Source organism: Cryptomeria japonica, chromosome 6 (assembly GCF_030272615.1).
Source record: "Cryptomeria japonica chromosome 6, Sugi_1.0, whole genome shotgun sequence".
Lineage (NCBI taxonomy): Eukaryota > Viridiplantae > Streptophyta > Pinopsida > Cupressales > Cupressaceae > Cryptomeria > Cryptomeria japonica.
In genome coordinates this window covers 145,647,511-145,657,387 of record NC_081410.1, presented here as the reverse complement: position 1 = coordinate 145,657,387, position 9,877 = coordinate 145,647,511, and the positions used below count along the sequence as shown (strand labels likewise).

Here is a 9,877-nt window from a genome sequence, read left to right as displayed (position 1 = left end):
ACTAGGGCACTATTGTTTCCATAGCTTGCATGTGATACAAAGAGATATATGACCCTCAATATTAATTTCTCATGCCAAAGATTTGTAATGGAAAGCTAAAACAAGAATTCACAAGTCACTTGTACCAAATTATATAGCATGGATGGTTCAAGTGCATGCGAAACACAATCCATTCTCAGGAAACTAGATTTATTAAGATTCAACTTGCAAATGTAATTCAATCATGCACAGCAAGCAAGGTGTCAAATTTCAGTGTTTGAAGGATAGAGTAAAAACATTCAGGTACAGCAGGTTGAAATATATGGTGATAATCCTTGATACTTTTTAACATTTCATTGATTTCAACTTTGAAATATTTCCCAGTCATAATTTGTGTTTTTGGGAAAAACTGCTTTGGCAGAGAAGAAATTAAGGTTGATGCACAAAAGCTTTGTTAAAAAGCAACCCTATTTAAGGTATGAAAAGATATCTGCATTAGACCAACCTCTAGTGTTATTTTTTGCTCATGTTTATTATAAACATTCATCTTTTCTTGCCTGGTTTGTACAAGATTACAAGGTAGCCAGACTTTGATTTTCCATGCCCAAAGTGTATGCATTATACACTTTGAATGTTTCTAATTCGATTCCATTTAATATTTCTTGATTTGCTTCACAAAGAATTTAAGTTTTGAGTAAATTTTGGCTATTTTAGCTCAAAAGTGATCATTCAATCACAAACTAAAATCCTCTGATGATTTTATGTGATCAATTGCTGCAATAGCAATTCAGCTCATGATAACATCAAGACAGCTAGTCACAGATCCTATTTAGACTTTATTTTAAATTTATAATGAGGAATAATGGAGCATGTGATACAAATCTCACAGATACAGAAGATAAAATCTAGGTCTATTTTCTTTTCAAGCGGAACAGCAATACATTCTTTGTAAGAGGAAATTGATCAAACCTGTGTTTTGCAGGTGGATGGTGTCTACATCCAAAATCTACATTCTACAGGATTTTTCAATACACCAAAAAAAAAAGTGATTTCAGAACAAATTCTCACTTCCCTCGAACTTCCCAGACAAATCAGGTGGATATACCACAGGCATATAGGCAAATCCAATATATTTTCTTTTTATAACCTAGTTAGTGACCCATCGAAAGTTTTCCTCAAACTAAAAATACTTGACACAGATGTCCTTGATAATACACCAAATAAGACTTCCTCCTGGTATGGAATAATTTAAAAGTAGAGAATTTAAGGCATTTGGCAGATTTGAAGCTGCAGAAAAATACTATTGTGAAAAAGTAGCAGAAATGCGGTTTAATATCACTGCTTAACTTTGACGTGCTGTCTAACATCATTTCCTAGAGGACCTTTTGACTTGTCCAAAATGTTTCACGAATGCCAAAAAAATGGTCTAAAAGTTATAAAAAAAAGAGGAGAAATAAAAAAAACAATATAGCATACTCAAGAACAACTTGGTAATATGATGTGTGAAGATAAAATAGAGGTCATAGCTGTTTCAAGGACACAGTGATCTTTTAATATTTTGAAAGTGACAGAGTGGCCAAAATGCCATTAACTCTCCACCTATGCAAAACCCAAACGTCAACAGCAATGTATGCAAGAGGCACCCAGCAAAAGATTGAATTGGGAAAGATTGTAGACAAATGAATGGGAATGTAACCACAAAGTCTCTTATTTGGTGCCATCATAGCTATGAATTTTATTTTGTATTACCCACAGAAGTACAGTGAAAGCATTGGGCTTGTACACAACTTGTAATGTGCAGGGTAACCATTCCTCAACTTCATGGTACAAGGTTGGAAATTAAGCTCTTAAGTTCTTAACCTTGCCAAAGGGAAAAACTAGGAAAAATTAGAGAATGAAAAAATGAACAGCTCTTCATTGTTGTGGAAAAGTGAGTAGATAAATTTGCATTTTGGGTTAGGAAAAATGTGACACAGAGATGCCAAAATGCAGCCCATACTTCAAATAATCAAGGCTGAAACAATTAGAAATCCCATCTTTTTTTCACTCTGAATAGCACTGCATATGATCCTATATCATCTTGTGGAACCTGCAACATGAGCTGAAATTTGACTTTTCCTGGTGCACTTTTAGCACCTGCCTCCTCTTTGCCCACCTGTAACAAATAGAAGGTTAGAACCTACTTTAATTGTGTAAATTAGTGGATGGATTTGTCACCTCTTCATGTTCTCATAGTTTAGAGGAGATTCACAATTGTAAATATAAATATGTAGAGAATGCATACCCAAGCTGAGGCCCATCCAACTCGAACGTGTGAATCATAACCTACTTTGATTTTAAAAGCATCATTAGGTTTATGTTTGTAGACAGCACTCCATGCAGCTGAATTGAAATTATATAAGTAGCTGCAAACAGATCCAGGTAGATTCTTAATCTTACAAATATTTGAAATTTCCCAACGAAATGGGTTAATATTTGAGTAATCAAAGTTGATCCATTGAGATATTTGAAAACAAAGATAATACGGATTTTACCATTGAAAAAATGCTTTCAAAGAAGAGTGTAAGCATTGCAATATGGGATTAAAGCATGTAAAATTCAGTCAAAGAAAGTATAGTTTACCTTAATTTATTCAGGGGATTAAACCGTCTTTTAAAGGCAAACGTGAGATCTTTTGATGGCAAATTTATAGAAGGTATGAGAGTCATTTCTTTATCCTGCATAATATTTCTGAATTAAAATCTTCTACATGCTTTCACAGGATAAATAAATAAAGGAAAAAATATATTCTTGCTTGATCCCAAATAGTTCTAAAAGTGAATAGACCATGCAAAACCAGCCTATTTTCTCATTGCAGTTTACCTTGTATGCATATTTCAAATTCAAGCTTTCACCCTGAAAATCTGCACTACACAGACCATTCATAAAGTTCTTTGCAAGTAAAGCATGAACAGAATAAGCTTGACCCTCTTCTTGAGCTTCATCCACCAATTTCACTTCACCACCAGGGAAAGTTACAGATGCCCTTGGCTGCAAGAAGGAATCAGTATTCGACCTAATAAGACTAAACTAGATGAATAGCTTGAAGTAAAGGAAAAGCTAAATAATATCTACACATTGTGCATTTATTGCAGCAAACTTTTGAATATATGAATAGAAGTCGGGCTCACAAAAGCAAATTGAAAAAATACTGGCAAGTCAAATATTGTATCACATTAACAATACGCCAGGAAAGTACACTGTTATGTAACTAACAATGTTGTTATCACATTCTCCCAATATGGACTCTCTGCCAACACAAAGAAATTTGGAAATTTTGATAAATCATAAATGTTAAAAATTGTTCATTTATGTAAGCAGTGAATGAATCCAGATATGGATGAATCACTTTGTATCAACCATTATTACCATAGCTTGTTATAGTTGATTAAATATATAATATATTATTAGTGCATTATTAATACATTGAATAAGTAACGGCTTCCTCATTTACCCAGACACATCCATTTGCAATAAAAACCAATGATCTGAGGACACCCAAACGCATCTCCTAGAATAAAAATATATCTTGTCCAGTTTAGTCTGTTAAGAAAGATTAACATAATTTTAAAGACAAATCAATATGGCGCTAACAAAAATTTAGAATATTCCTGACCAATATACTGAATGTATGCTAAAAAATTAGGTTTCTTAATTTGCTCTTACATATTAATTTGAACAAACCACAATATTATAACAATATTTCTATTCCATATGAGCTGCATTTAACCATGTCTGCAACTCATCACCTAGTTATTTTTTTGCTCTTATTTTGAGGTCAAAATAAGAGATTCTGAATGACTTGCACACCATTTTTCCTGTGTTCAGTGGCAGGTGCACCATGTGCCCGGACATGAAAAGAAAATTGCGTATTGTAGTATTTTTGCTGTGCCAAAAGAGAAGAACATATTGATATTCTCCTTTTTAAATATTTCAAACGTCACCAGACAAGATGTTACTGAATCAAAGCATAATAATTCAAACAAAATAGGCAAACTTCTGAAAAAAACACAATGTTCTTCAAATATCAGCATAAAAGGCAGAATTGTTGTCTACCACAAAGATCATATATAACAAAATTACAAATTAGTTCAAAAACAATGATGCTGTTAACTCAAACACATGCTAGATAATTAATGATAGACCAATAAACTCAAGAATAGATGAATTGCAATTTCAAATTGTGAATAGAGGTTGTAGCACGAGGCTTACCAGCCTAGTTGATGGGACATCATATGATACTTCTGCTTTATACTTGGAGTCACATAACTTTGTAATCAGCTTTAGTTCTCCTTGTTGAGCCTGCAAAAAATTGCCTTGCATTATTTCAATTTTCTTCCATGAAGAGATACAATGCATAAGTGTTTTTGGCAAACAGTTATCAACCTTTTACTGACTTCAATTTTACTCCTTGCCATAAACAGTACAACCATACAGTCAGACATCAAGCTCATTCACACTCAGACCAGTGGGGACCTTCTCCAAGCATAGGAAATTCTACTATAAATAGGATGAATTAAAATGGAGTACAACATCAAAGCAAGAATTGATGTGTCAGTGTTTACATCTAGTTTAATATATAAGTCGTTGACTCATACTTGGTCAATATTCCTTTGCTTTGGCAAATCAGTTTAGCATGATGTAAGTGTTAGTTTTGTGACTCAGACCAGCAATCAGACTTTCAGTATTTAATTATTTGTTAACATTAAGTAAATTATAAACAAGTAAATGAAAGAGAGAAAGCAAGTGCACAAGAGACCAACACAATTACCCTGGGAAAACCTCCAAGCATAGGAAATTCTACAATAAATAGGATGAATTAAAATGGAGTACAACATCAAAGCAAGAATTGATGTGTCAGTGTTTACATCTAGTTTATAACTAAAGCTCGTTATGAACTTAATTGCACTGATAATGCAATCATCTATAGTTTCTATTTGCAGACATCTAGGTTATAAACATATGTTCCTATCCTTTTACCAGATGATCTGATGATCTTAGCAATTAACGCAAGAATAAACTTCCAAGAAGAACACCTCTATCAGTAAGGCCCTCAACAGAATGAGAGTCTCCACAACTTACATAGCCATGTATCTTCTGCCATGTATTTTATTTTTGGCAACTTTACAGTAGAGGTGAAAGGCTGGGATAGAAAATCAAATTGCTATACATAATCAGCTCTATTTGGATTAGCTTTCATTGTTTCAAGCACAGGCCACTGATTCGGTTAGTTCTCTACTAAGAATTGTCCAGTAATATACACTTGCCAAAACAAGCCTATGGTGAACTGTGTTTAGTGTGTGAAAAAAAAAACCAATATTTGCTGATAATGTAAATCTTGGAATAAGGACTACCATAGGTTTCAAAGTGCATTTTTCAACGTATTCATTCAAAACAGCTACAATTGGAAACACAGATTTCCAAGCACTTGGCTTGAGCTTTTGATTTGTTCTATAACTTATTTCCATATATTCTATGTGATCAGTAAGCTGTCGAGGGACTTCTGATCGTCAAAGAGAGATATTTCTAAAGACAATTCCCATTGTTTGGGTAAGAAATTAAACAATTCCTAAAATGTATTCTTAAAAGAGATATAAATCTGGCGATTTAGGGTCTCAATTGGATATGGTTGCTCTCCTTACATAGTTAGATATTAATCTAGTGACTTTTGATGGTCAAAAAGAGATTTTTCTAAGATAATCTCCATTCTTTGAGTAAGAAATTAACCAATTCCTAGAATGTCTTCTTAAAAGAGATATTAATCTGGTGACTAAGGATAAATGATTGCTCTCCTTACCCAATTACAGAGCAGAGTGAAGTTCTATTGAAAACCTAACCTTGTCCTTCCATAATATCTTGTATAACTACATATAAAAACAATCAATAAACTTTTCTGTATAATAACATTCATTGATCTTTCTCTTGATGTCATAGATTGGTGTAACCACCGATACTAGCCTACCCAGTTCCTATGAGTTCAGTATGCTCATTAAGAAGTGAATCTAAATAAAACCTAAAATAAGTTAGATGCTAAACCTTAAGAAATGAATGCTCCAAAAAAGTTGTGAGATCTTATAAAATATCTACGCAAACAAAACAATACTTCAAAATGCCAGTTGATTACTTCAATAGTTTTAGGATTCTAATTTCAAACATTTTCCTAAAAGTTGGAACCTTTCATGTTACTTTCAATAATAGGTAATCTACTAATCATCCTTTGCAATAGATTTGAAAAAAAAAAGATAAAGGCAATTTTATTGTCTGACTAAAAGCTACGCATTCATGCATCTGCAGCAAATTTCAAGATATTTCAGAAATAAGATTAATCTATACAATATGTTTTTACTGATGAGAAATCTGGTCTACCTTGTTATCAAAAAGAAACTTCATCTGGAGTTGGTGACTAAGGTCAGCTGAAGCAGTAATAAGCGCATAGCAATCATCAGGGTGATAGAGAACGGAAAAATACTTTGTCACCAACTGTATCCAAGGATACCATAATGGACATGGCTAAGGCATAGAAGCATTACAGTTACAATGTTTGGAAAAAACAACACGTTAACACCCAAAACTTTCAGGAAAATTAAGAACTTTTAACATATTTAGCAAAGGTTTGAAAATATATACAAGAAAGAGATGTACTAAACATGTATCTCAACATAATAGTTAATCTATTTTCTAAGATTTGATCCTCGTAACTGTTAAATGCTGCCAGCAGAATACTGTTATTCAATACAGAGATTGCTAGAGGTGTGAACATAAGTATGACAAAAATTGTCGCCAAGGTGTTAAATTGAGTTGTTTCTTTGATATAGATTAAAAGTCTTCCATTGTAAGGCTTTAGACTTCTGAAAATACAGAATACACAATGGTTAAGGCCAAGTTGCTCATATGGATTAGGTTCAGCTGAATTATGCAATGATGATAATTATAACTAAAGTAGATACATGTACAGCTTGTTTACCAGGATATGGCCATGGGATGAGGTATGGAAACAGATATGACAGCGGGGGAAGTTTTTATTCTAGAACCATGGATACAAAATGAAAGGAATGATACAAACATTGATATATATAACATCCAAGATTAGTTTCAGCTGAATTATGCAATGATGATAACTGAAGTAGATACGTATGAAACTTGTTTACCAGGATATGGGCATGGTAATAGATATGGAAACATATGACGGGGAAAAGCTTTTCTTCTAGGAACCATGGATACAAAATGATAAGGAATGATGGAAATATCTGTTGAATTTTATGGTAGTGCTCGTTAACCACAGGCAAACATCAGATCTATTGCCTTCCCAACCATAGACGATAAGCTCTTGTCGTCACCCCTGAGCACACTACATGACCTTCATGATGTTAAATTCATTGCTATTGATGCAATCATGACCTTGCATATATATGAATCAATACCTCCTAAGACCTCAAGTCGGCCATATACTTTTGGCGCCAAGGATAGGATCAAACCTATAAATTACAAGTTACATATGAGTCTCCCTTAGTTGCAAGTTACATTTAACTTAATCACAAGTTACACACAAGTGGTTCGCCCAAATAGGGCCTGCCCCAAATTGGACTCATACAACTAAGATATCCAAATGCCAAGGCCGACAAGCCACTTGGCATTTTGTGCACTAGGTCGGCCCTAGAAGGGATCCGACCTAACTACACAATAACACTCCGTCTTAGCTAGGGAGGATTCCTTCTGAATAACCAAGTCACATAGTGACTACCACCATGGCTACTCCCATGAATAATACGTTCACCATAGCTACTCCCAGAGGGTGAACAAGCACATCATGGAATTTCTTCCATGATACCCACCATACCTACTCGCAGAGGGTGGAAGAGGGCTTTCACCTCAACCTTCTCCCAGAGAAGGATGCATTACCACCATGCCTACTCACAAAGGGTGGCTCCACCATGCCTACCTGCAGAGGGTGGAACGAGGGCTCTAAACTCAGAATTCTCCCAGAGGAGAATGCATCTCCACCATGCCTTCTTGCAGAGGGTGGATCCACCATACCTACTCGCAGAGGGTGGAACGAGGGCTTTCACCTCAAACTTCTCCCAAAGAAGAATGCATTAACAAGGGATTGCACCTCGAACTTCTCCCTCACATAGAAGAACTCATTAACCAAATCCTCAAGATGACGTGGCTCCCTCTGAAGCTGCAATGACAAGCTCCCTCTTAAGTTGAAACATCAAGCTCCCTCTGAAGTTGAAACGTCAAGCTCCCTCTGAAGCTAAAATCAATCTTCTGACCTCTTCGTCCAAGGTTACTTCTGATGATATGTCAGACTCCCTTTGAATGTTGATTCTTCCTCTGCGAATAAATGCAAGCAATCTTCCTTCCTTGAATGCAATCTTTGATTCGTCCATATTCAGCATGTCATAGACACTTGCTGATATCATCCAAAACAGGACTACCATATTCCTTATGTCCCAAAGGTTTCCCCAGCAGCAGCCAATATTCCTTGGAAGCTTCTCTAGTCAGGTCCCGTAGGCTAGAAAAGTAGCATGAATCTCTAATGCATTCAATATGGATATATGTCATTCAAGGATATAATATTTCCTTAACATCGCAGCTCATCCAACCAAAGATTCGCCTCAAATGCATTATTCTCCTATCGGCTTTGCTATCAATCTGCGAAGGCAACGCCATGAAAGCCAAGCGTTGCTAAGAAAATAATTACAAACAATAAGGGTAACCCCAACCCTGATTATTTTACAACCATCAATGCTTCTTCAGATTTCACAGATCTGAAACATAGTCAAAAATCCACAGCAATCAATGATCTCCACCAAACGCAAAGCCTTCAACGCTCCAAATGCCACATCACCCACAAAAACTAAATATCCAGCTAAAACAACCGCTACAGAAATCACATCTCCAGCAAAGAATCGAACGAGGATAGACAATCAACAGTCCTGAACTTAGATTTCTCATGCTCGGCTTGACCTAGAAAACCATGCCAGCTTAAGCTCCTGTAAATAAGGATTTCACAACCTTTGTATTAGACCCCTTCAATGATATCTGTATGTGAGTCGTTGGTATTAATTCTTAGCCCGTGCCAAAATGAGTGCCAAGAATGATATCCTGTGGATAGAAAGGGAGAGAAGTTGCCTAAAGAATGCCTTCCCCAATATTTAGCCAAAACAGACCATACCCTTATTTCCGGACAAAGGAAATAATATTCGCAAAGGAAATAATATTCGCAGCCAGGCATTAGGAATAGCACTATAGACAGGATCGCAGGTTTGTGGAATGGGTTCGGCTTGAACAGTCAAACCGTAAGCTATGATAATGACCCCTTACCGGCCATGAGAATTCCTATACATGTCGAATCCTAATTCATAGGTGCCGCCCTCAGACTGCAACTACCAGCCGCTGTATATGACTGGTTCCGACTGAGGAAAAAGGCAGGGATGTGGTGATAAAAGCAGTTCACCCAATTCAAGTGCCCTCGATTCTCTTTTGATAGACTTCGATGCCTCCTATTGCAAGGTGTAACGCCATTGGTTGCAAAGATAGGTGATTGAACTCGACCAAGATGACTTTGGGGTTGCATCAGAGCAGTCAACTCAAGGGTTTCGTCGATTTTGAATTATATTTTGCCTTTCTTCCTTTTCATCACATTGAATGACACACTCCTCTGGAATGCTTAAACGAATCTGACCGGATTTCTTTGAGCCTTGGCTCTGATACCATGTTGAATTTTATGGTAGTGCTCATAAACCACAGGCAAACATTAGATATGTTGCCTTCCCAACCATCAACCATAGACGATAAGCTCTTATCGTCACCCTTGAGCACACTACATGACCTTCATGATGTTGAATTCATTGCT

The 9,877-nt window shown here is 35.8% G+C and overlaps 1 protein-coding gene across 3 annotated transcripts in view; it reads right to left on the bottom strand.

Moving 5' to 3' along the window:
* Positions 1-1,702: 1,702 nt before the first annotated feature.
* LOC131064980 (outer envelope pore protein 37, chloroplastic) overlaps positions 1,703-9,877 on the bottom strand; it is a 45,569-nt gene continuing 37,394 nt past the window's right edge. For all 3 annotated transcript variants that reach the window (XM_057999324.2, XM_057999323.2, XM_057999322.2), the window contains 5 exons: positions 4,231-4,320; positions 2,842-3,009; positions 2,602-2,696; positions 2,264-2,384; positions 1,703-2,134 (listed from right to left, as the gene is read on the bottom strand). In XM_057999324.2, the coding sequence (XP_057855307.2) occupies positions 2,003-2,134; positions 2,264-2,384; positions 2,602-2,696; positions 2,842-3,009; positions 4,231-4,320 (606 nt within the window). In that variant the 3' untranslated portion in view covers positions 1,703-2,002. The remainder of the gene's footprint in view (positions 2,135-2,263; positions 2,385-2,601; positions 2,697-2,841; positions 3,010-4,230; positions 4,321-9,877) is intronic.